This window comes from Astyanax mexicanus, chromosome 2 (genome assembly GCF_023375975.1).
Source record: "Astyanax mexicanus isolate ESR-SI-001 chromosome 2, AstMex3_surface, whole genome shotgun sequence".
NCBI lineage: Eukaryota > Metazoa > Chordata > Actinopteri > Characiformes > Acestrorhamphidae > Astyanax > Astyanax mexicanus.
In genome coordinates, this window is record NC_064409.1 from 8,346,690 (window position 1) to 8,374,008 (window position 27,319).

General features: G+C 36.9%; 1 protein-coding gene across 1 annotated transcript in view; it reads right to left on the minus strand.

Annotated features, from left to right (window-relative positions):
- The window catches only part of mkln1 (muskelin 1, intracellular mediator containing kelch motifs), a 44,245-nt gene extending 23,919 nt beyond the window's left edge, over nucleotides 1-20,326 (minus strand). Inside the window, exons 1-8 of the mRNA XM_007252397.4 lie at nucleotides 20,231-20,326; nucleotides 18,031-18,100; nucleotides 8,737-8,879; nucleotides 8,452-8,540; nucleotides 6,993-7,102; nucleotides 3,453-3,645; nucleotides 2,545-2,622; nucleotides 2,180-2,245 (exon numbers count right to left, since the gene is read on the minus strand). Of these exons, the coding sequence (XP_007252459.1) occupies nucleotides 2,180-2,245; nucleotides 2,545-2,622; nucleotides 3,453-3,645; nucleotides 6,993-7,102; nucleotides 8,452-8,540; nucleotides 8,737-8,879; nucleotides 18,031-18,100; nucleotides 20,231-20,310 (829 nt within the window). The 5' untranslated portion in view covers nucleotides 20,311-20,326. The remainder of the gene's footprint in view (nucleotides 1-2,179; nucleotides 2,246-2,544; nucleotides 2,623-3,452; nucleotides 3,646-6,992; nucleotides 7,103-8,451; nucleotides 8,541-8,736; nucleotides 8,880-18,030; nucleotides 18,101-20,230) is intronic.
- Nucleotides 20,327-27,319: the final 6,993 nt, after the last annotated feature.

Below are 27,319 nucleotides of genomic sequence, written 5' to 3' on the forward strand. Positions count from 1 at the left end.
GCATGCTCCAGGGGCTGCACGAGGTCGCTGGAACTGATTACAGCTCTCAGCAGCTAAAATGCAGACCAACAAACACACAAACAACTACCGCTCGATTCAGTCTGCCCTAAACAACTACCCCCTCACCCCTCTATACTGCAATACTGCAGGAAATACAGTCCTATTTACACAGTGAACCCTATTCACACAGTCTGAGAGGCTGAACAGCATATTGTCCTGCGCCTTCACCTTCATCATCTTTAAATAAAAGTGGCAAGAATGATTGCACTGTAGTGAAGCAATCACAGAAAGCATTTTCCCTGAAGAAGAACGCCTCAAAGTATGGTTGTTCTATATCAATTTAAAAAGACTACTGACTATTAAAGTAATTATATTAAATCCAGCATGCTCTGTAAGAACACTTTCTGACAAATAGAACACACTTATATAAGACAAGCGACTCTAGACAATAATGAACTCACGCTAGCTTTTATTTAAAAAAAAAATATATATATATATATATACACAAGAGAGACCTAATGACATTTAAAGCTATAATACATGCTCATGTACAACACTGGTGTAATAAAACCTTCACTACAAGGCTCTTGTGTTCATAACAATCTCACATTATGTTGCCAGAATATCTTTTCTTGGTTATTTCCTTGGCTTTTGCTAGACCCATGTTCAATAGGGTAACACCGATTTTGCCGGGTGGTTGCTATTGCATTGTTTGGTGGTTGTAAAAGGATATCAAGTGGTTATTACAGGGTTCATGCACTTTCTTACCTATACATTATTCCATCTTTTCTATGCCTTCACATTAAATTTTCTTTACCATATGATCTTTAAATATCAGTACAGACAAGGACAATAAAACCTAAAATCCATGTCAAAACTGATTACAGTATGCCTTATATCTTAATAATATCTATACCTACATTTACCTATACCTAAATACCTAAAATTAATAATGATAGAAATTTGAAATATGCCATTTTAATAGCTGAATAATGTAATAATTCTGCATAATTCGTATGTGAATGCTTTATATTTGTCTGAATGATTCCTGACAGCATTAAATCAGCCTTTTTCTATCATTGTGTGAATTTACTGTTACAGTCCAGCTAAAACTCCAGTCGCAGCCAGCTAGTTAATGTAAAGACACATGATTGGTTTACCCAAACATTATATTAATTTTAGAACCAAAACAGCTTTTTTTTGTCAATAAAGGGAAACAAAGGTTTAAAAAAAATCCATGACTTTTCCCAAATTTTCTGGCTATTTTAATTTTTCCAAATCTTATCCAGGCCTGGAAATTGCTATGTTCAAATTACATGACTTTTTCCAGGTTTTTCATGACCGTACGAACACTGTTACTAGGTGGTTGCTATGGTGCTGTTAGGTGGTAGTAGAGTACTGGAAGGGGTTTCCTTAGAAATTGATTTGGAAATGCTATGCAGTATCCCAGATGGGATTCTACGGTGTGTTGCTAGGCATGTACCATTGTAACCCATGTGTCTGTTATGGTGTTTCAGAGTTTTCAAGTGCTTGTTTTATTACTCCACATAGTTGGTTGGATGTTGCTAGTTTATGTGTGTCATCATAGCAAATTAGAGGCTTTTTATATTATTTATTATTTAGACACTGCCACAAGGAACAGCACTGAGAGCAGTACAACTTGGAAGATTGTTGCTTATAGTCACTATGTTAGCAATAGTCCTACTAGGAAAATTATCTTTTTTCTATTATCTACTGAGGCAGAATTACAGATTTTTTTTTTTACGTCTAGCCAGTTGCAGGGCAGCAACGGTGTAATTCAAGAATTCACAAAATGGCTTTTGCTGGATAAATCACTTATTCTAACAAAGTGCATAAGGAGTATATACACAAAAGTGCCAAAACTCATGTAACAAGAACTACTTTTGTGCCCTGTGACTTTTGTCATGTCTCAGAAAGGCTAAAGAACACTCCAATAACTCGAATAAGTCACGTCTCTGCTACAAGGACAATTCTAGCCAGACACCACCAGGCACCATCATTAGCATAGCATTAGATGTCCACTCTGGGTTGTGTGAGTTTTTTTATACCTTATATGGCCTATAAAAAGTTACATGCATAAATACAGAACTTTTGAAAAGAAGTGTCCCAACCATCTGGCACCCACTATAAGGGTATTTCTTCCACAAATATAACTTACCTGTTTGTACGTCTATCACCATCTGATGACCACCTCTCATGCCAGGCCTACTGTCATCCCCGTCACCTAACCAGCATCAGAAGAAGAGATTAAGGAAAGATGAGGAGCACAGAGAGGATGATTTAAAAAAAAAAAACACGCACACAAACAAGTTAAGAATGACAGAAACATGAAAGACATGAAAAAAGCAGAAAAGGAGGAGGACAGCAGAGAAAACCAGAGAATATCAAAACAGCCTTTTATCTTCCAGGCATACGAGACATTTAATACCACAGCTCTGCACTCCCTACAACCTGGAGACAGTAGCGGCATGATACACAAGCAGTGTAAGCGGGAGTGCTGCTCAGTGGACCCTGAAGCTCTACCTTTGGTGCATTTGGGGATGATCTGACTCCATCGTGGCTTGTATTCCTGCTGGCTGATGTACTGATTAAACAAACCATCTGCAAAATGACAAAAACACAAAAGACAGGGGAGTTAAACAAGGCTTTAAACATGAGCCAGAACTATTTTTAATTCTTAAATGTTTAACAGTCAGTTTGGTTAAAAAAGCTAAAATAGATTAAAAAACATATTTGAAGAACAAACTGACTTGAGAAGCTGAAAATGTAGCTGACTCCAATATAGAATTTAAAGAGTGAAACCCAACAAAATGTATTTTTTTTACTTGCTTTTCAAGGAAAAAATTTAAATATTTATTGAACCCTAACCTCAGCAGTGCTACTTTAGCCATAATCATACTTCAGCTCTGCTATTCTAGTCACATATTTGCTAAGTACTGCTATTCATGTCATACAACTACTCTAGAAAAAAGCTATTTAAGTCATAAATTTACGTCAGAAGTGCTACTCAAGTCATTGCTAGGCGGAATTTAAATTTAAGTCTTTTGGTAAACAAACAAATGCTAAGACTAGGAGTACCTCAGCTAACTTTACTTACAATCTTAGCTCTGTACAGCTTGTATCTTTCAGGTGGAAATAGCTGGTTTGTCAAGAAGTAGTAAGTTAATTGATGCTAACTGTTTTATTTCACTTAATTTACAAGAGTAAAGTATAAAAGTGAACTTAAACATGCTACAGTGCAGTGCTCTGATTATATAGAGACCATGGCAAAAATGGCATAAAGTAAACTAACGGATGTGCAATATAAATTTGGCCATTTTAAGTTGGAAGGATGAGCAGGATTGCCCCTCATCTTGCCCTCATCCATAAGTTTGCTGCAAGCTTTTGCCATTGCAGCTTAGCTTAGCAACACATCATTTTACATTAATTACCTTTAACGGCTTTGTCAATAAGCTCCTCACAGGCATCAAAATCTCCCCGAAGTACCAGGCGCTCGTGAAGGTGAGTGAGCATGGGGTGCTCCAGAGCGATGCGGGTTTTCTTCTGCAGCGACTCGAAGGCTTCAGTGTAGTTGTGCTGTCGGAAATGCTTCAAGCACAGGCGAATGGCCTCCTGTTCACGATACTGTTTAGGGAACATACAAACATTATTAAAAACCTTAATATAATGCTGCTGGATACTTACATTCATGTTGCATGCATAATAGAAAACATATAAAGTGAGGAAAAATCTGATTTGATCTGATGTGACCACACAGCTCTGAACAAATCTGATTTGGTTCATATTAAAGCCACAAAATTCACCTCAGCCTGGTAATGTGAACACACAATGTCATAATAATTTAATGACTAGATAAGCAATTAACGACAATAATTATTCATTTACAGGGCTCTAGACTAACTTTTTGCACTAGCTGCACCGGTGCACCTAACTTTTAAGGCTAACAGACTGCAGATTTTACTGAAGATGGCTAACTGTATTTCCGAGCGACATTAATCACTGTTTTAACAACAGATGAGTGTGTTTGTGCTGGTTAGTGTTGGTAGACTCTGTGGTTTTACTGGATATGTGGATTATGATTATAGTTTACTCCAATCTGTAGTTAATACCTTTACAACACCAGAATGCAGCTGTCGGTCCAATACTAGCTAGGCTAACAGTCTGCTGGTAATAATAGAGATGGCTAGCGGCTAACGGCTAACTGGTCATGCTAACTTTATTTCCGAGCTAAATTAATCACTGTTTTCTTAATTAATTATGTTAAAAACAGCCTTGGGGGCGCCGAGTGGTCCAGCGGTCTAAGGCGCTGCCACTATGAGCAGGAGGTCGCAGGTTCGAATCCCAGCTCATGCAGCTTTGCCATTAAGCTACCGGCATCAGAGGGAGCACAATTGGCCCTGCTCCCTCTGGGTGGGTAGATGGCGCTCTCTCCCCACATCACTGCCAGGGTAATGTCTGCAGCACAGGGCGTCTGTGAGCTGATGTATCGGAGCTGAGCCACTGCGCTTTCCTCCAAGCACGCTGGCTGCTCAGCAATGCTGCATCAGCAGCAGCTCGAAAAGAAGCGGTGGCTGACTTCACATGTATCGGAGGAAGCATGTGTTAGTCTTCACCCTCCTGGTGTGTTGGGGCATTACTAGTGATAGGGGGAGTCCTAATGAGTGGGTTGGGTAATTGGCTGTGTAAATTGGGGAGAAAATGGGAAAAAAATAGAAATAAAAAAAAATTAATAAATAATAAAAAAAAAAAAACAGCCTTGGTCGGATTCTGAGTGATGTTGAAATATAATTATATCACAGTGGGGTTCAGCCCTTCACTCGCTCTGATTGGTTTAGACAGGGATATGAGCCTTGAACCACACAAATATGGTGAAGCTCGCACTATTGAGAAATTAGGTTGCACTCTAGAGCCCTGATTTAGCTTTTTAACTGCCCTTCATCAGAAACTTTGCAGAAGCTAGGATAGTACATTTTGCATTTTGTGTGATACCTTAGAACTTACAAACAAACAACTTTAGATTTCTTATTACAATGTGAGAAAAGACTATTAGCTATTAGTCTTGTATGGAAAACAGCACCTGTCAGATCAGAGGGAAAAAGTTCATGCTCTTTTGATTCAGGTTCAAATTATAACTCACTAGCTCAGAATAACGACTTACTGTCAAGCTTTTGACAAAGTAATACACAAAATAAATGACTAAGTGAAAAAATAATGATCTATTAATTCACATATCACACAATAATAACCATCCTTTTGATCTTATTATGGGTGTAAAACATTCAATAATTATTTTAAGCAACTCAGCGAGACCCTGGCACATCATTAAAAAAAAAATCTAACCCCAAGTGTATGTTTCTTGTTTGTCACCATTTGCTGGAAGTTCATATGCAGATGTTATTACAGTAAAAGATGCTGCATGTTTTGTGTGGGATGTGTTTAACCTATTTTGACAGTGATTATGGTTTTGTGCGCCACATTAGCTGTAGGCAGACTATCTAATCACAGAACCAGCCAGATGAAGCTTCTGCTGTCAGTCAAAAACTCTGATTCATTGTTTGTTCTCTCACCAGAGAGAACAGAAAACAGCTGTGGTTTTCACACTTTCATAAAAACCTTTGATAGGCTGTACTGAAAACGCCTTTAGGCATGTATCTGAATCACCATCTTTTGCATCACTAACAAAGACAGTAGCAAAAACTTTAAACAACTAAAACTGTACAAGTGTAACTGTGTTATTTATTCAAATTCTATTTTAAACTATTTATTTTTGTATTCATGGTTTATAGTTATATCCTCCCTGTAGTTCATCTTTCTTGTCAAACCCTATCCATCCTTAATTAGAGCCAGTGATGGGAATAACGGCATTGAAATAAACGGTGTTACTAACACCGTTATTTTTTTTCTGTAACGAGTAATCTAACTAATTACTCTGACTGTCACTACAACGCCGTTACCATTACGGTGGTTACGGGGGCGAGTAACACAAAAGTAACACAATAGTTACTTTTATAGTGGAGTAACTCAGTAACTCAGTTACTTTTTTTGGAGAATTAACTAGTAACTATAACTAATTACTTTTTTCAAAGTAACATGCCCAACACTGATTAGGGCTGCACCTAACTCATTTATAAATTATTCTAAAGTGGTTTCTTGTGTGTATGTTTGCTTAAAATATTTTCACCATGGTAAAAATAAATATTCATGTTCATATTTATTTATCATTTTCTCTTTAAAAACACTGTTTAGTTAACAGTTAAATGCATTATTCTGCTACACTAACATCTCATATGTTCACATGTAACCTCTGATTTACATCAAGAATCCCTTTACATCACAAGTATCTATATTTTGACTAAAATTGGAATGCTTCCATCCATATTTATGTACATTTATAGTTTACACACCTGTACACTAGCTTTTTTTGGTCTAAGCTCCCTCTCCACAGGAAAAAAAGAATGCATCCCAAACCACACACTTCTACACTTTTCTTACTACATAAACAAGTGCATTTCTACTAGTGTTCTTTTTAACATTCTATTTAGGATGGTTGTGTGCGGTTTGGGACACAGCCCCTGTTTTGAGTAAATGTGTCCATGTATTTAATACAAATGCAATGGAAGTATTTCTATTATCAATGACGTTGATTATGTTGAGAAGCCATCCCGGTCCTAGCTGTATTACTTTGTCTAAATGTTTATTGGGCAAATAATACTAGATAGGAAGAATTAAACACTTCATCTCTTCAGTACAACAAGAAAACTACATGTGAGGTGATGAAAGGATTAATGAATCTTCTGGGAATCATACAGGGAGAGGCTTCACATGTTAAAAATGACAGGAATTCTGCAATTATTCCATATATAGTACCAGCTCTACCATCTGGCACTAATCCATCTCATGCAAACATTAGCAGGTAAAGCACCATCTGTTTCTTAGAGAAATGTTAGTATCAATAAAAGAGAAGAGCTCACCTTGCTGTACCAGTTAAGGCAGGGTTGGACTACATCAGGGTCTTCTATTCCATGCAGCTCAATGTACCAGATACTGAAGTTAAAACTGGGGCCCCACGACATCAGAGGCACTGAAACCAACAAACACAATTAATTAGACAAGGTGCCTGAACCAGCAGCCGCACTGCAAGACAGCCATACTTCTTAATCACCTTATTAAGCTACACGGTCATTATGGCTTTCCATTAGAATGATTTGCTGTAATGAAGCAAGGTCACTGTAAGTGAACATTTTTAGCCTCCTAACTACCTGAAAGCACCTGATCGAGAAGGTGCATTTAGATGGTCAAATTAGACTATATGACAAATTTCTTTCTGCAAACATACCAGGCATAAGTATGTAATGAAATGTAATGAAACAAAAACCAATGTTTACAACCAGCAACTGGAAATGGATTAGATAGCTGAGCACCTTTCAGTGAAACCAGATGAAATCAGCCCTTGTAACTATTTCCATTATTAATTATATGAAAGCAGTTATTTTCCTAAGTGGAGATGGGACAAAATATTCAAATGAAATGTTATGAGCCTCTGAGAGAGGAACCAGCATCGTTTGCTGGTGACCTAAGGGACCGTGGCAAGAGAAAGTACAAGTGGTCCAGTGGACTAAGGACTCAATGGTTCGAATCCCGGTCATGCTGCTTGCCACAGGCATCTGACAGCTGATGTATCGTGGGACAGATATTAATGGCGGGCCACAAAAAATTAGTTTTGGAAAGTGAAGTGTAATGGGATTAAGTGCTACAGACTAGTAGCTCTCCTGCCCAGATGGTTGTTGAACCCAATTGCAGAACAGTTGAATTCAAAGCAGGTAAACCCAAAAAGCAAGGAAAGAAATAGGGAGCTGAAGAACGGTAGAAAAAACGAGAATGGGTCACGCCGAGCGCAACAGTGCGACAGGGGAGGAATGTAAATAAAAGCTCGCCAGAGAAGCTTTTTTTTTCTTCATTATCGTTCATTATAGTTCAAACAACTTCACGGCCCTGATATTGCCGACCCCTGCTTTAGTAAAACAATAACTTTAAGTTAGTAATATTTTATTAAGAATTCTATAGACAGTTCTCTCTGCCCTCTGTTATTACTGAACTGATCAGTGCATGATTGTTTAAAATATTGGTGGTATAAGTTCACTTGTATGCAAACAAACATTAACAGAGACACAATGGAGGATATTAAGATCAAGCAAAATGATTAAACATTTTTTTTTTGGTACAATTACAATATTGTAATTACTGTGACAGGCCTACCATAAAAAAGTAGTAGCTTTAAATCTTTAAATGATTTGTCATGTTGCTTTGATTTCACTTTTCTGCTTCACCTCCTTCTGTGTTATTCCCCTACACACGACGTCATAAGCGAAAGTCACCCAGTCTGAGTCACCCAGCTGAGCTCACCTTGCTGTATCTCTTCAGATTACTCACCTATTTTAATGTATCTGCAGGGGAACATCTGCTCATCGATCTTGTGCTTTAACGTGAAGGTCTCCTTGTTGAAGTCATTCTTAAGGCCACTGACGCAAAGAAAGAAAGCACCCACAATTCATATGACACAACATTTATATGAAAACACATTCATATATAAATAATAATAATACAGAATAAAATAAGTGTGAGTCATACATACAAGTACAAATATCCTAGTTATTTAATGTTCTTGCTTGATGACATTTTTCTAACAACATGTTGCTATTAATCACTTTCACTCACCTGGACAAGAGTTCAGTCATGTTTTCCTCACTCATGCCTCCAAACACCTTGAACTTCTTCAGGTTGCACACGTGCGTTTTCTCATATTTCCCATAGGTGATGCTTAGTACAATAGCTGGTCTCTCCAGTTTCAAAATCAAGTACTGCAAGAAGCAAAATAGACCAAATTACCAATTAATATTTTCACTGTAAGGAAAATTATAGGTACGATTTCACTTGAACTAAACTAAATAACTGTAGAATGTAATTTGTAATGTAATATCTGGATGCAAATAATTGCTGTGCCTTGCACCAAATACCATGGCACACCCTTTTTTGCATGGAAAATATTTAACCTGTTTTGGCAATTGATGTACAGAACTCTTAACTACACAGGAAAAAAACAATTTTACCATCTGAAAATACAGCAGAAAACAATAGTCTTTACAAGATTGAAAAAAAAAAAAAAAAAAAAACTAAAACTAATTCAAGACTTTCAAGGCCCCATAAACAGGTGCACAATATGGATAAAATGCATTAAAGCTGCATATCCCAATATTGATGTGAAATGCAATAAATTAAATGCAATTAATTAATAAATTATTAAAATCTATATTGTGATAGAGATGTTTTATTATATCTTAATAGCAGTCTTATCTATTTTATGCATAATCATTTCCATAATTTACTGAATATACTAAATCTTAGTATTGTTTTTGTTCTATCATTTTTGTAACATTATTTTATAATTTTTTTAAACAAAAATAATTTCAAAGAGACAAAAGTTTACACATTTTGCATATTAACATCACCCTTTGGAGTGATAAGGGGAAAGAGCGCCATCTACCCACCCAGAGAGAGCAAGGCCAATTATGCTCTCTCAGGGCTCCGGCAGCTGATGGCAAGCTACATGAACAGGATTTAAATTGGCAATTTCCTGATCATAGTGGCAGCGCCTTAGTCCGCTGGACCACTCGAAGCCTGCAGCACTTTATTTTTGAGGTGTTTTATCATATTTCCAAGAATTTCAGCATCACAAAAATACCATACAATATAATGATACACATGTCGCAACAGGAGCAAAGTAAGACCTGCTTCTCAGAAACTGGAGTCAACAAATCAAGTTAGGGCAACTCTGCAGTTGCAGTTCTCTTGATATTTTTCAGACCGACATTGGCAATGCCCAATGCTTACTAAAAAAAAAAACAGAGCTGTCAAGCGTACATTTTTGAGGAGTAAAAAAAGTCCCCTTTTCCCACCGCATGGTCCATTGTTGCTTAGCCTTCACAGCCATCTGTGAACTAGCTACTTCCACAGCTTCATTTATTTATTAAACCAACAAAATCCAAGCATGAATGATCGACAAATCAAAACTTTCATGCCGTTTCCAGGATTTTCATGCCTGTACAAAGCCTGAAAAGTACATTCACACTAACTTCAATGGATGCCTTTCATTTTCATAGGAAGTGCCAGCTTCTGGTTATTTAGTGCGTAATGGGCCTTCAGCAGAGCTGATCTTATGCAAATAAATCTGCTAACACAATGAATAGACTCAGTTCGAAGGCTGCTGCTATTCTGACGTTCGCCATGTGCAGGGGTGGCCCTACAGTGCAGAATATTTAGTGCATGCTTACAAACTGCAAACAGAAAAATACACAAATAACATACTATCAAAGACTCACATTAAATTAGGAAAATAAATACAACAGATTTCTTTTCTAAACAGAACATATATGCCATATGATGTGGTTTAGCACTAAATGGCAGCAAAGGTTTATATAAAAACATAAATGTACCTCCAATATTTAACATTATTGAACATTAAATAACAACATTGTCTGAAATTTGTTTCACTGTATTTGACTCAAACTCGAATATCTGTAAATTTAATCACCTAATGGAGGGAGCAGAATAAAGACTTTTAGCAACTCTAACTGGACACACCTCTCAAGAGTCCATCATTATCCCAATAAAGGGAGTATTAGCAGAGATGGCTAACACTGTAAATGCCATTTTTAAATGAAACTATTGCTCAGTTAGCTTATTAAAGAGGTTGATTCCAAAACATAAATTACAATGCCGAGATGATTACAAAAGCCCAAAAGATTAGAAAAGACAAAGTTTGGCTGCAAATGTGGGAAACGTGGCATCCAGTCCTACCCTTAATTAGTGTCAGTTATCTCAGCAATCAACTGATTAAAATGAAATACAATTGTTGATCTATATAAAATATCAAAAAATGGATTGGTCCAGGTCTTGCATGAAGGATGAATCAAAGCTTAAATATTTTTTTAGCAGCCATCTTGTGTTCAGATTTTTTACTACTACAGTTCAACTACTTTCATGTTGAACTAAACTGCCCTATTATATTTTGAGACAAATAAATTTGTCTTTAAAGTTTGGTCTTTAAAGAACATAATACAATATAAAAATAACCATTTTAGGCATTGCAATTTACATTTAGATGTCAAACAAGCAAACCATGTCAGTGCTGTCCCTTATCAAAGGCCATGTTACATAACTATAAGCCTCTGTCCAAATCTACATGCACCATCAAGTTCATGCAAAATAGCAGAATGTGCTTACTTCATCAGACCTTTTAAAAGAATTACAACCCCTCCAAGCACTTCATGTGGTGATTTGCAAACCAATCTACAGGAAATATACCACCAAATCTGCTGACTACTTGTATTTCCATACAACATTGTGTTTGTAAATTCTCAAACTGTTTAGTTTCTTTGTATGTTAAAACATATCTTCCCATTTTAAAAGTAAAAGTCTGTTAAATCATTTAAAGCTGAATAATTAAATGCTATGCTGTAAATAATTTGTCACAATTAAGCAGTGTGTCTAAGTTCTTTTCTTCCAGTACAAATTTGCCAAGTCAGTCATTTTATCGGTTTTAAATCCTTTCTTCTTTTACAAAATGAAATGTAAATTAAACCTCAAGCTATATTAATTCTGTGCAATTTGGCATACTGCTCAATCAGAGTAAAAACACTTACCTTGCAGTTGGGGTTTAAACACAATACAAACTGAACCACTGTCTGACACCAATCTTTACTTGTATACTAATAATTAAAAATTGATACTGTGTTTTTGATCGGTATCGATACAGTATTGCAAAACAAAATGTTGCAATATGATACATTATACCACAGTTAGTTGCGACCCTGCAATGTGATTGGAGAGGTGTTCTTTGAGTGCCGTTATCAGCCAGTAATACACTGTAACCGAAGCGCTCCATGTATTACTCTGCCACGTACAGGTAACCTAGCAACAGGCCTGTTTATACTGTTTATTGAACAGTAATAGATGGAGAGCTTCGGTTACAGTGGCAATATTACACGTTAAAGAACAAACCTCGAGCGTATTATTGCGATTATATCACAGTTCCCTTATCACTGTTTGTTGAAAGATTTTAAGTTAAAGAGGACAAGAAATACGATCTATTTGGTTATAAACACTTTGCGAGTTAAAATAGTTCCTTTGCTGCTCTGTTTGGTTTGTAAGTGCTGCATCGTTGCTAGGTTACCTGTATGTGACGGAGTAACACATGGAGAGCTTCGGTTAGAGTGCATTACCGGCTGATAATGGCACTCATTGAACGCCTCTCAGCAAATCACATAAATAAAATATCACACGTTATAGCACTCCCTTTCGTGTATTATTGCTTAAATATCAACATTTCTTGTACCCCAAATCCTATAGAAAAGGAGAGGCTCAAGTCAGCCTTTACTAATGTCATGTACAGCTAAACCTGGGGGCTAAAACTTTGCAATTCTTTAAGCACATATTCTTTCAGCGAGTATCAGATTTTCCTCCTTCTTTAAATGCATGATGAGAAGTAAAGTTTATTTTTCATGCATGGGGTGCATAAACCATTCATTTAAGCTCTTGCATGCAGGCAGACATGTACAATATGAACCTCAAAGCACACTTGAATCGTAATATACCGAAACTCACTGCAACCTCACTGCTTATATTTGTATCCCAACACCTCTTCTTATAACACATATATATATCCTTCTAAATCACCAGACACAAACAGAAGCCACTGTAATGCAGCGGCCGTGCTGTCTCTAAGAAACTGCCAATCAGCTGAGGTTATTAGGCAGTGAAGGTTGACGGCACGGCGGCGTTATGTTATAGGCTGAGCTTTCACAAAGCCCAACAGAATCGATTCTGCACAGTCATTTAGAGCAGAGCAGATGGGAATCAATGTGGCATGACTATCCATCCATAACACAGATGACAGACTCAGCACAGGGCGAGAAAAGTGGTTTATAATGTTGATCTTATTGAATCAGGACTGCAATTTACAACAGGGTCAAGAAATACAGTACAGCCTGAAGGCTAAAAGACTTTTAGCACAGTTTTTTTTCATAGTGAGATAACAATAACTTCTTTGAAGGCGATTAAAGCAGCTTTATAATTGATCTTTTTAAAAGACAACAACAATAAAAACAATAAAAGACAACATGTTTTTATTAGCCTTCGGTAATGCACTGGTTGACTTTGCCTACAAGGGATACTAGAATGGAAAAAATATATATTTTTCTGTATACATTTTGGAAAGCAGCCCTCTGGCTCATTACAGTGCTAAAGATGAAGCTCTGTGATGGTTTACAATGTGACTTTTGTAAACAAGTCAATAAGAGCATAAAAAAGTCCATAAAATTATTTACAATCCCATCATGAAAGAAAACAAAACTGTGTTTAATTCTAGGACAAAATAACAGGGTTGTTACTATGCATGCAAAACCACATCTGGGTATTTTTCACAATCACATTATTGTTCTAAAGTTTTTATTTATTCTTTATATATTTGTCTTTGTTGTTCCACCAGTTTCTAGAGCCATGAATACTTCTGTTATGTGTTAACACCATAACACAACAAGTGTAAGAGTATTTATACAGTTAGTGTCAGAACAAAACGTCTGTAGCTAAAACACTACCAAAAAATGCACTAGTATGTGTCTGCAAACTTTTAACAAAAAAAAAAAAATCTGCAGCTCATGTTTTTCAAGCGACAATCTCTAAATCTGGCAGAATTATAGAAACAATCGTATATATATTTTTTTATTTAGTTGTCCTTAAATCATTAAACATTTTTACCACACAGGAATGAATACAATGGGCTTTTGGAACAATTGCCATTTGGGTAAAAATGTTGGCACCAGCCTAGCAACACCCAACCACCAGATAAAGTACATCTTAAAAACCAAACAAGTAGCACTTTAGCTACACCTTAGCAACCACCACTTCTGCCATAGCCTGGCAACATCTTGGCTAGAGATGGAAAGATTGATCATCTATTTATTAGTAAACTGTGGTTTTGATTACTTATACTTAGATTTCCAGTGCTTGTTTAGAGGGGCCAAAATTAGGTAAAATTACTAACCTGAAAAGGTTAATGAGGCATCTGACCCCTCCCTCGATCGATATCGGTATCGAAAGATGGCATTGGTATTAAAGGTTCATCTCGAATCTTTGCAAAGTTTTACCATAGCAACACCTTAACAAACCTCTAGCAGTCGACATCTATACCATAGCAACACCTTAGTGGCTACCTAAGTTGCAATCACACTCACATATGCTTCAGTAAAAGCACATCGTAGATTATGCAATTTTAGGAAAGCAGACCCAAAGTAAACACACTGATCACACATAATTTAAAACATGGAGAATAATAAAAATGTGTAGGAGAATGTGGTTACAAAATTTAGCCAATTAAATATTCCACATGGACTGGCCACATTGTTTTCATTTTAAAGTGGTACGTTCCCTACCCTTATACCACGTCCACAGTAGGCATAAACAAATCTTAAAACAACATTTTTCCATTTCAGAGAAAAGCTTCTCTTTAATCTCATTTGAGGACAAATAAAATGTTCTCTCCGTTTTATCAAAATGAATGCAGAATAAATTAGTGTCCTGACAGTTTTTCCTGCCCACAGGCGTTTACTGTGACTAGTTACAGACAAAGAATTCTTAAGCACATGTTTCAGTGTTGCCCTATTAGAACAGCCTTTTCTTCCCCCCAAAAGTACTGGAAACTACAGACACCTTGACTAACCAATTCGTTGTTACTTTTAAACAGTATGAAAGAAGGGGTTTAATACTATACCCACAGTATACAGCTCTGGAAAAATAAGAGACCCCTTAAAAATGATAAGTTTCTTTGATTTGACCAAATTGAAACCCTCTGGAATATAATCAAGAGGAAGATGGAAGATCACAAGCCATCAAACCAAACTGAACTGCTTGAATTTTTGCACCAGGAGTGGCATAAAGTTATCCAAAAGCAGTGTGTAAGACTGGTGGAGGAGAACATGATGCCAAGATGCATGAAAACTGTGATTAAAAAACAGGATTATTCCACCAAACTACAAAACAAAAACATTTTTTTTTTACATATTGGGTTAATTGATTATTCACATTGATGGGCTTTCCTTATTAGGAAAAATCTAATAGACAATGTTGAGGTCTACAAAAATGATTGTGGCAATTCCCATATATTGTAAGATAAATGGATAACAATCATGGTGACAGCCTAATTATTAGTTATGCTCTATTCATCCACTTGCAATGAAAACTGTCTATTGTTGGCTATTTATTCTAATGCAGCAGGACTGTGTATCTTGCCCACAGGCAGAACCAGGAGTACCTAGACAAATCTGTGTTTTGAGCTCATTATCTTCCAATTGCTGGTTCACAAACTTACCATGGCTACTGGCCCACAGAACATACTGTTATAACATGTAAATACCGTGATAAGGCATCGTTTGTACTCAAATGTTAAATAGAAATAGGAACAGAACCTTCTGTTCACACTGTGCACACATTTTGTTTGTATTTGTGTTAATTCTCTGGATGTTTACAGGTAAGGATGAAATGGAGCAATGGCAAAGAAAATCGTCAACCACAACCACTGCCAAATGGAAATAACGAAACACGACACTAGCTAAAAAAGATACGTTTTAAAAAGCCAGTGCATTGACATGAACATGTCTGTAGATCACATGAAAACAAGTAGCTTTATCACATGTCCACACAGTAAGTATACCTGCCTTGTCAGGCTGAGGTAGGTGTGGTACAAAAACACCACAGCACTTCAGGCTTTTAGTGAAAACAGGGGTTAAAAGTTGAATGTGCATGAGAATGTACCCCAGACAGCACTTTCGATTTCCTTTCTGCCTAACCACAAGACTGACAGCACTGCATGCTGCATGCCAAGGAGACAACAGGCCACTTCCTCTTTCCAAAATGAGATTAGGAACCGGAATATGGCTAAAGAGGTTCATCTTGGGATGTAAAGAAACACATGGTCATCATATTGTGGAGCACAGAATTCATGACCAGCTTCATTAGATCTGAGCAAAAATAAATAGTGAAATAACGCTTAATAATGAATAATATGCATTTATCATTATAAATTAAGACCTAAACAAAGCAAGAATTATTTGTTGAGCATTTTACAAACTTTGTAACTGAAACTGACATTAGTAACTACACATGCAACATTGGCAGTCTGTGCTGATTGAGTGATTTTAAGGTTTTCTGGTTTATATTATGCAACAGTGTAACAGTGAAACGTTTATTAATTTATTTTTCGGAGTGTTTGAGGCAAAACGAAAAAATAGAAAATTGTATGTAAAAACTTAGTTTATTTAGTTTTAATGTAGTATTTTATGTTACAATTTTAGTTTTCTCATCTCTGCCCCTCACAATCAGAATTTCTGGGGAAAAAAAATAATAACTTTTCTTTATTTTCTGATTTTTCCATTTTTGTATTCTGCAAGTTAAATTATACCATCAGATTTGTCTTACAAGACACAAAAATGGACAAATCTGAAAATTATCCTTTTAATTTTTCTTAAAATTCTGTTTGCAAAATGCTGAAATGAAAAACTAAATTTTGCTTGATATGGTCTAAATAAGTTAAACTGCTAAACCAACAGTACCAGCAACTAGGAGCAAATATAATAGGAAAATAACTTTTACATACATTTTGTGTAGATTATGCATATTTCTGACTATATTTTAATTTTTCTAGAAAAATCTCCAAGCGCAGCGACTTGGTTCTGATACATCAGCTCACAGACGCCTTGTGCTGATCAACATCACCCTTAGGAGTGATGTGTTTAAAAGAGCACCATTTACCTACCCAGACAGAGCAAGGCCAATTGTGCTCTCTCAGGACTCCCTCAGCTGAAGGTAAGCTGTATAACCAGGATTCGTACCAGCGATCAGATTTTATATTGATTTACCACATGCAGTCATCAGATAATTTTCAGCACAAACACACTAATCAGATAAAATCTTCAGAGTTGCAGGCCAGATACCCCTCTCAACAGTACATCACTTAGCCCAGAACTGGGAGTATTAGAAAAGAGCAGAGACAGCAAACTCATTTAACGACACTTTGCACTCTGCAGTGCAGTTGTGCATAGGAATATCTATTTCAGACTTAAACTAAACATTAGCTGGTTATCTTAATTACCAACAACATCCATTTACCTAACTACATTTTGAACCCTGAAAAATGCTTTAGAAAAAAAAATAAACCAACTTCCAATGTTCAAAACTTCTGAGCACATTTTAGTAATGCTCACAAAAAACGGCCCATAAAAATGAAATACTATATCTACGAATCGATGATATGTGCTGCCCTTTCCAAAAGTACAAATGCAAGGACTTTGCACATGTAATACACAGAGTGATCAATAATTTAAATACGCAACTACAGCCACAAACAACTTTTCCCTCTTTCAAGCCAAATGCATTCAGTTCAGGGTGTATGATTCATTATAAAAATATGTTAAAATACAAATATTAGCACATTCATGCTACAAGCAGACAAACAAATCAACGACTAAAGTCTAACTATACTATATAACAAACTCTACTACTTATAAAATGTACTCTACTGTTGCAAAAGGGGCTTACTACTCTTCAAAAGGGGCTTAAAACTCCATAGTTCCTCTAACGTTTTGGTTTCTCTCTGTATGCACAGGAATGTAACTATTTTAAGGCTAAAATCCTTACATACACAAATAAAAATAACACTTTCTTAACCTGTATATCTTATTTGTTAAATGGATGAAACAGAGCTGTAAGTGCTTAAATAAACTTTCAAAAGAAGCTAGTTTTATCTTCAGAACAAACCAGTCACTCCTACATTCTGTAAAGAAGATCAGATAAACTCTTAGGATGTTCAGTAAATCTGAATGCTGAATTCTGTAGGCAACTTTCTACATATTCTACATCACAAATATGAAACATGTTGCAGAATGAAGTTTAGATATTCACCTGTGGAGGATAATTGCTTTCAGAGGACCACCTGGAAGACTGGTCGCTGGGCTTGTCCACCAAAATGTTTCTGCAGGTAAAGAAAGCAAAGCATTAGTTGGCTAGTAAATGCCATGTTTGGTGAGATTTCCTAAACCGGCTTTCCTATTACTAACAAAATAAGCCTTTCAGCAACATTCTGAAGGTAATGTAACTTGGGTAAACTTGAGTAAGACTCTTAGCTAGATTATGCCGACCTTACATCTAATGATTTTCAAGCCATTTCACTGTCACAGACATTTCCAGAATTGGGATACTCTTGCTAGAGTTGAGCTTCAGTCGAGTTGCAGTTGCTTCATCACGGTCGTTCAGTGTTAGTAGTAGGTAGTTAGGATTGAAAGCTCACGCAAAGAGTGACTAGAACAATATTAACAACCAATAGGAGAGCTGTGGGAAGCCACAAGACAAGGATATTTTACATGACTGTTTACAAACTTTTTGAATAAGAACGTATTTGCAGTTAATATGCCTTACATGGTTGTTACTTACATATTTACAGTATTTTAAACACAGGTAGCACTTTAAAGTCACTATATTTAAAGTTTTTTTTTTTGCACTACTTTGTCTTCTTGCGCAGTGTTATTTTTCATACATGTTTAAAAATACATATTTTGCAAGAATTGTTTTTAATTGCATTAATTATATCTAAAACAAAGCCAAATGTCTAGCAGTGAAACTGTGATTCTTTGCTATACAAGTTTTCTAGCAAAAAGGGGGGAAAACAAAGCTTATAGGCAGAGTTGAACACAGTTGTTGTTGTGGACAAAAGCTGTGCGTCTGATAAATCATAGTATTGATATAGCATTATTTGTAACTTAATATGTAATATGTATTGTATGTGAACTCCACCCGAACCATGATGGGAAATAATCTCAGAAAGAATCTAGTTGAAGTCTTGCAAACAGTGATTTTTAGTTTTTGCAAAACCTTAGCCTGTGACTGAAAAGTCTGTGACTAAAAAGTCTTCGACGAAAACGTCTGTGAATTGTCTTTAGATGTGAGAGGTTGTCAGACTTTAGTCTGTTAAAATCCTTAAAGAGCCTGTTCAAAGTCTTGTAGTGTATGAACAGCATTAGCAAACTAACGTTACAAAATAGCATTACATTACACGGTACACAGAGAGGTTCGATTGCCCTAGTTTTTAGTTTATACTATTTGGCCACATTAAGGCTTTGCTTACATAACCTAGTTTACTAGCTAGCAAGATAACATGTGTGATAAATAGCCTACAAGAGACAGAAATAGTGGTGTAAACGTGGGTCACTGCTTTTGGTGTCTCACGTTACTCCACTAATAGCAGCTAAACAGCCAACAAGCAAGATTCATGAAGCACCAAAAATAAACTTAGGGCTAATATTGGGTTTGGCTCTGACCCGAGTTCTCAAAGCTGCACGATGACACAAATAGTTTAAGTTATAAATAAAAGAGAGACATTTGCTAGAATTCTATAAAGGCTATAAAAGGTAAATAGAGCAAGGTATCTATAGCTAGCTAGCTGCTGTAATATGAAGAGGAGCGAGCTGTCAGTTCACCCTGTGTTTTCCTCACATACATTATGTAGCTAGCTTAGCCTGGCTAAGCTAAGCTATGTTAACCTAGCTACAGCTTTACAAGCTTTATCTAATGTATATTAGCTAGGTTAGCTAATTAACAGTTAGCTAACTTCTTGTAATATTACCCCGATAAGCCAGTTAAGTACGTTTAGCTATGTGCACTTTAGGTTATCTTATCTAAGCTACCGATAGCTGGCTAGCAAGCTAGCTAGCTAATTCTAATGCTATCTGCACCTGGATAGCTAACGCTAGGTAGTTTAGTTAAGCTAAGCTAAGCTAGCCCGCTCTGCTTGTTAGCTAAAGGCAAACAATAAAGAAATGCATGAACTGCTGCAGCTAAATAGCTGAGTAAAGCGGTTAACTAATCATGGCGCCTCAGTCAGCCTAGTGTTTTAGATAATTTAAGTAATAAACAGGTAAGTTAGCTAAGCTATCCGTTAATATAGTTAGCTAGCTTAGCTAAGTGCTATCTCAGTTTAGTAGGTGGAGTGCTGCTCGGCCCGTTGTCCAAGTCAGGCCCCGAGTTTAATATTCTGCACTGTACTGACACCGACACCGCAAAGGCGCTAACAACAGAGACTCCCGCGGCTTTTCGCGGCGTTACTCACTCCGGTAAATATGTCGAGGAGTAAGAACTCCATTTATAAACACTGTAGGAAAGCACTCTGCTCTCGGGAGCCACCGCCATCTTGTTGCACAAATAACAAGTAACGCAATCTACAAGTCTAATGTGGGAGTGACAGCTTCTTAAAGAGACGGTGCTGCAGGAAAAAGAACAACTAGGTTAGCTATCATTTTCTGGAATAAGTAGCTTATCTAGTTACCAACTCTTATCTACTTACTAAATAAAGCAGCGAAAAAGGCAGGCTTTAATACATTTATGGATTGGTATTATATTATTGACGTGTCTGATAACATATTCTTGAAATAAGGGACAAAACATGCCCTCCTACATTTGGATTCTGACTACAACAAATTGTGTTTTCTTTAGGTTTTCAACTGTCTCACTCCCGATCTTCCTATTTCCCTTGACACTAAAAACACTGCATCCCTCAACCACCTGTTGTTGAGAGTTGGTGGCCATCCGTCTCTGCAGACATTTCTCGTTTTATGACATTTCTCGTTTTATATGTGCCTGGCCACAAAAAAATCAGGTCACACACTCTAATATTTTGTTGGACCACTTTAGCTTTGATTCCGGCCCACATTCATTGTGGCATTAATTCAATAATCTCTCAAAATGAAGGACATATTTTGTCCCTTATTTCAAAAAATCATTTTAAAAAAGTTATCAGTTAAAAGAGCTATGGGATAATAAACACGTTGCACACGTAAATAATATAACATTTATTTATTCAGTCAGACAGCTGCACAAAGCCTTCTCCAGCACATCCCGAAGATTCTTAATGAGGTTAAATTCTGGACTCTGTGGTGAACATTCCATCTGTGAAAATGATGATCTCATGCTCCCTGAATCACTCTTTCACAATTCCAGCCCCATGAGTCCTGGTATTAGAATATGGCCGTGCCATTTGGGAAGAAAAAATCCATTGATGGAATAATCTGGTCTTTATTCAGGTAGTCAGGTAGTCATCTGACCTCATTCTTTCAGCACATACTGTTGCTGTACCTAGACCTGCAGACCAACTGCAGCATCAGCCCCACATCATTTACTTACTTAAATCCAGATGGTGACTTAACAAGCTGAGCTTGTGTATAATTTTCTGTCTGCTGGAGCATAAACTCAAGTCAACTTTGAAGCTAACTCCTGAATCTTATTTTAACTATTTCTAACAATTGGTGTTAAAAATGAAAATAATAATAAAAAAAATAATAATCACAGTAAAATAATTTAAAAGTTAAACCAGAAAGATCTGTGTGTGCTCTTTAAATTAATATCATACACTTTTTCTTATAATTTCATCACAATTTGTTAAAATGCAGGCTCTGTAACCTATATGGAAAGCACATGTAACTTCATCTGTCCATAAGTCCTGGCTGGCATACTCACTGGTTTCCCTTTCTCTTTATTTTGGGTTGTTGGAAGTTTGTGTTGGTTTGAGGGGGTTATATTTTGTGTGGCCTTGTTGTCATTGTTTGCCTGTCTGGAATTGGGGTGGAGGGTCCGCCGTTTTAAGAGAGAATCTCTGCTCATTGACTCATTTTGGTCAGTGGGAGCATGGTCCAGTCTCATTTCTGTCTTCAATGACGCTACAATAGCTTTGACTTGCCAACTGACCATAACATTTTTTCCTCCAAAGGCCCTTTCTTTGTTGATGTGGTCAGATGCAACCTTTTGTAGAGTTTGATGGTGTTAATTTTCTAGCAGGGGCTTCTTTCTTGGATGGCTGCCTTTCAGACTATGATAATGGCACCAATACTGGCTGTTTCAGCAGCCTCCAGTTCCAGTGGAATATAGAATCCTATTACAGACAGCACTGGGAAGGCTGTGCACTGAATACACTCTAAAGCCAAGCAGTGAATCCAAGACATTCACCATGGAACATTTCTTCTTTTCTGCACAGCATGCATATTCATGTTATGATGAATACATAATAACCCATAAACTAGTCCTGGTTTTCATACTTTGTTCCGCCTTTATGATGATGAACAAATCACCAAAAGCCTGAGGGAAAAAAAAGTGTTTTGTGAACTTGTGAGGTTTTCAGTGTTTTTGTCCCTTTATGTGACTGTAAAAACTAAGCCATTTCAAAAACTCAGTGTTGGTTTTGTAATCATCCTGAGATTTCTGCATCACTTTAATCCGGTTTTCTTTTTGCTTTTATCATTTTCATTAAAGAACTTAGAAAAAGAGTTGTATTCAATTTCACACACATTCAAAGCAGGCAGTTCACTCATTTACAGAGGCTGAGACTTGTAGGCCTATGATTGCTAAAGTATTTGAGAGAGAAGTAGTAATTTTTAATGCTGAGGGGAAAATGTTGGTTGCTGTGATTGGTTTAAAATGAATAAAGTCAGTATCTACCTTATTTTGCCACGCCTACTTTTAGGAGGTTTTCAAATAAATTTTTAAATAATATCCAGTCATTTTATTTCAAACATGTATCGCTTTCTAAGTAAATGCAGTTTGCAGGAGCTACTTATATAATAGCTAGCTGTGCTAACCCAACCCTTCATCTAATGTTATAGCATAGCTAACTAGCTTACGAAGACTTACGAGTGTTGTTAGAAATGTAGTACATGTGTAACACTTTTGAGGCGGGATGCAAAAGCAAGTCAGTTTTATGTTCTGACATTTTAAAAACAAATAAAGAACAAAACTGAGACAAAGAAACAAACAACACTAAGACTTAAAAAAGACTAAAACAAAGAAAGACAAACTAAAGAAAACCAACCAGAAACTTAACTGACACAAAACATGACAGGAATGTGGATAAAACAAACAGCAAACTAACACTAGTATATATAAAAACTGGGAAACAGGAAACACCTGGGTGAGGAAACGAGGTTGCAGGGTAACTGGGTGGGGCTAAGGCAGAGACAAGGGAGGAGACAAGACAGAACCATGTGCTAAGAAGCACATGGCTAGGAAAACAAAACTGATTAAAAAGCAGGACAGGAACGACAATTAAAAGGAAAAACACAAGACATACAAAGGCTAAGGTGTTACAATATGACCCAAATTTAACTGTTAGCTTTTAAATTTACTTGATTACAAGTTACCAAAATTCACTATATTTCGCCAAATGGATTGACTGATTTGACTGTTCATCAGATTTGTGCTAAAAAGAACATGTGAAGCAAAAGCAACAATGTTAAACATGCCAGACATGAACTTCAACAGGTTTATTATTCGTGTTTTTTAAATAATTTTGTAGAGTTTATTTTTAAGAACAATTCTCAACCTGTGTGTCTAGTGGATGCCAGGCTTGAATGAATGGCATTGACCTGCCATGTGTTAACACTGTTCCCTGTTCTTTCCTCTTCCTGTTTGGACATTTAATTATAGAAGAACGAAGCATTTCTCCTGATGAGTGCAGTTCACCCTGAACCACCCCTGAACCTGAACTTTTTGGACTGATGGAGAGGACAATGCTGAGACCAATAAATCTCATGTTTCTCCAGCTCTCCTTTTATTTGATTAGCAGCTCACTAAAGCCCTCTGCTTGAGCTCACAGGATTCCTCTGTTTCGCTGTTGCACTGGTGAGTGGCTCACTGGCAGCTGTCCATGACTGTACCCGGACTGTAAGAGTTTGCCAGATCACAGGGCCAGTCCAGAAACACGGCCAGAAAGGAGTCAGGAGGGGGGCTGTAATCCTCTTTAATACACTTCTCTGGAGGGGGGTCTTTTTACCAGCCACTGGACGTCCTTCTTCAGGAGTTCACACAATCAGCAGTACACCCCGATGTGATGAAGACCTAAAAGGAAGCACATACTTTTAGCACTAACAACATAATACTCAATTATTATTGAGCACCGTTGGTAAAATGGCACATTTTGTTGTTATATTGAGATTGAGAAGTACACTGACATGCCAAAGGTCATGGAATAGAAGTATGTGAATTGATCCTGAAGTGTTACCTCCGGGACGGCTCTGAAAAAAATAAGAGACCACTTAAAAGTTATGAGAATATAATCAAGAGGAAGGTGGATGATCACAAGCCATCAAACCAAGCTGAACTGCTTGAATTTTTGCACCAGGAGTGGCATAAAGTTATCCAAAAGCAGTGTGTAAAACTGGTGGAGGAGAACATGCCAAGATGCATAAAAACTGTGATTAAAAACCAGGGTTATTTCACCAAATATTGATGAAGCGATGTTGTCCGTAGTTTATAGAATAAAACAACAATGTTCATTTTACTCAAACATATACCTATAATTAGCAAAGTGAGAAAAAGTAATTCAGAAACTGAAATGGTCTCATATTGTTTCTCAGAGCTGTGAGATGGTATTTTGTAAGTTAGTTTGGAAACTGACCAGCATGCTCATGGCAAGGTGGCGTAAATTATAAAATATCCTAGAGGCTTGATAGAGGGGTGCCAGATGGATGGAAACATCTATTTCTGAAGTTGTAAAGGCCTTTAACATTTCTCTAACCACATAATACACAAGTCTGTTGTGTACTGCGAATACATCATAGAAGGCATTACCACCTGCAGTGAACAGTGCAGTGAGTGGTAATGATTGGGACTGATGGAGTCTTGCAAGACTTGTCCATGAGAACAGGCAAGCAACTCAAAAATCAGAAACCCACAGCTCAGTGCAGCATTCTTTAGCTGCCATGCATGGCAGATATCATGGGACCTGGGACTAGTACTTGGAAAGCCTAAACATTGCAAAGACTCTTTTTTGACAAGATCTTTGCAAATCTATTATTAAGAAAGGTATGAATATTTACTCTTTGGCCTCCATGGCTGCTGCAATTGCATCAATATCCAACATTTTTTATTCCAAATTTTTTCAGACATGCGCAGCTCCTTACTTTACATTTGGCATTTCATTATGGGAAAATTGTGTCTCCTGTAACCATACAACATGCCTAATTCCTTGTATGCATTGGAGATTTTTAGTATACTCTATGTTGACACTTTTATCTATATCCTACATAGTCACAAAGTAGTTAGTAGAAGCAATTAGCATGCAAGATGACAGCTGAGATGGGATTTGTTTATAACTGCAGTAATTGTCAGGGTAACATACCAGTTTAAAGAGCACCTGCTGAGTACACTTGATAGCTGGTCCAGATTGAGGTTGGATCCCATTTTCATCCCAAATAAACCACTCAAGAGCTCATTTGGGATTGGACCAAGACCAACTCCTCTGAGGAGACTTGGTAAAGTAGAGCTGAACTGTATTTGCACCAGTCCAAACGGTTGTGAAAAAGGGTGAAAACAAACCTAGAGAGTCCGATTTAACTGTACTAAAAAGTGCAAGTGTGAAAACGCCCTTATTCTGCCTTTTTTCCTCTTTCTCTTTCTCAATACTCTCTCAGTATCCTCTCACTCCCTCCTCTCTCATCTCTAACTGTCCAGGTCAGGTTGTTCCTAATGCACACACAAGCACGATGTGATAAAATCCACATCCAAACCAGTTTAATTGTGTCTGACTGCTGATTATCATTCTCTGCTATCAGCCAGTGAAATGACCTTGACGATAAAGGCACTTTGTGCTCCGGTGAATCATGCCACAGATAGACTCTGTCTCTTACCGGACGCATGCTGATGTAAGGAGCTGGAGATAATGCAATTTTTCCTAAGTGCACGTCCAGCTCTTGGCAAGAACTTCATTCATTTACTGTAAACGGTGGGGCTGCGCTGGTGACTCGCCTGATTCATAGGCAAGCAAAATATAGAATGAAATTAAAATAGTTTTTAAACATTATTTTAGTGTACTTTCATCTTTATTTAAGAAGCTGATGCTGCTCCAGGCCAGCCCCAGGCAGGCTCCTACGCCCTGCTGATGGAGTGTCAGCCAGAGGCCTTCAGCATGAGCATATGAAGAAACAGCAAGGACACTGGACCAAATATTTAGCATTCATCACATAACACAACATATGATGTACTAGTTAATTTACAACACATATACTGTAGCCCATATGAGACTATAGGTCCCTTTATAGTCGCCTTTTACTGGCACCTCTAATATTGACATACTGCTAAGCATAATATAGATAGAAAGAGATAAAGAGAAAGAATATATATATATATATATATATAGAGAGAGAGAGAGAGAGAGAAAGAGAGAGAGATTGCATGATTGCTGCTTAATCATGTAATGGTTCAGACTACCTGTAACTTTGTAGCCTGTCACTTCCCATCAGAACAGCACCCACTTTCTACTATGGCCACTCTTTAACCTGTGAAAAATGGCATTTACAATCATATTACTTCAGTCTAAAGACTCGAGAAATCAATTGAAATCTTGCCTAATGACTCAAGACTTTGACTTTTTCCAAAATACTTATTCTTAAGGAATTCTAGCCTAAAGACATGAGATTCGACATGGGCTCTGGCCTAAAGACTTTAGACTTGGCATTGATTCTAGTCTGAAGCCTTGACTTATTTTTTTGTATATAAAATGATTGTAGTGTGTGATATTTTGCTCTTTGAGGACTACTCATTTTTTGTGATGTCCATGTTTAATTAGACTGTCATGCTTCCGCTAGCTTACAGGTTGCTGTTAGCATTTGGTTGGGCTGAATCCAAATCCACCATTAAAAAATAGATTTGTAAATTATTCTTAAAAGTAACAAAAATTAGAGCCCTTTCAATATTGCTGACTGCTTTGTGAGCATTAATTAGTAGGAGAGCTGTATAGTAACAAAGTACAACAAACTTGTACTAAAATGCGGTATCTATATCTACTACATATTTTGGATTTTAATGTAATACTTTTATTCTGGTACATTTTTATGTGCTTCATCATTACACATTACAATTATAAAATTGTTAGGAATCATTTCAAACCCACATTATCACTAAAGCCAGAGCGGTAGATGCTCGGCACTGTCATCGGGTTTGATGAAGCTGAATCATTCCTGAGTGTTTGATCAAGCATAAAGCTGAAGAAGAAGACATCACTGCCAACATTCTGCCTTTCACTGGCCTTTCAATGCTTACTATAAAAACTTCATGATACAATACTGTACTTTTACTTTTAGTACTTGGGTAGTACATTTTCGAATAAACTTCTAGCAATACTTAAGTACAAAAATGTTGAATACTTAGTTTCTCA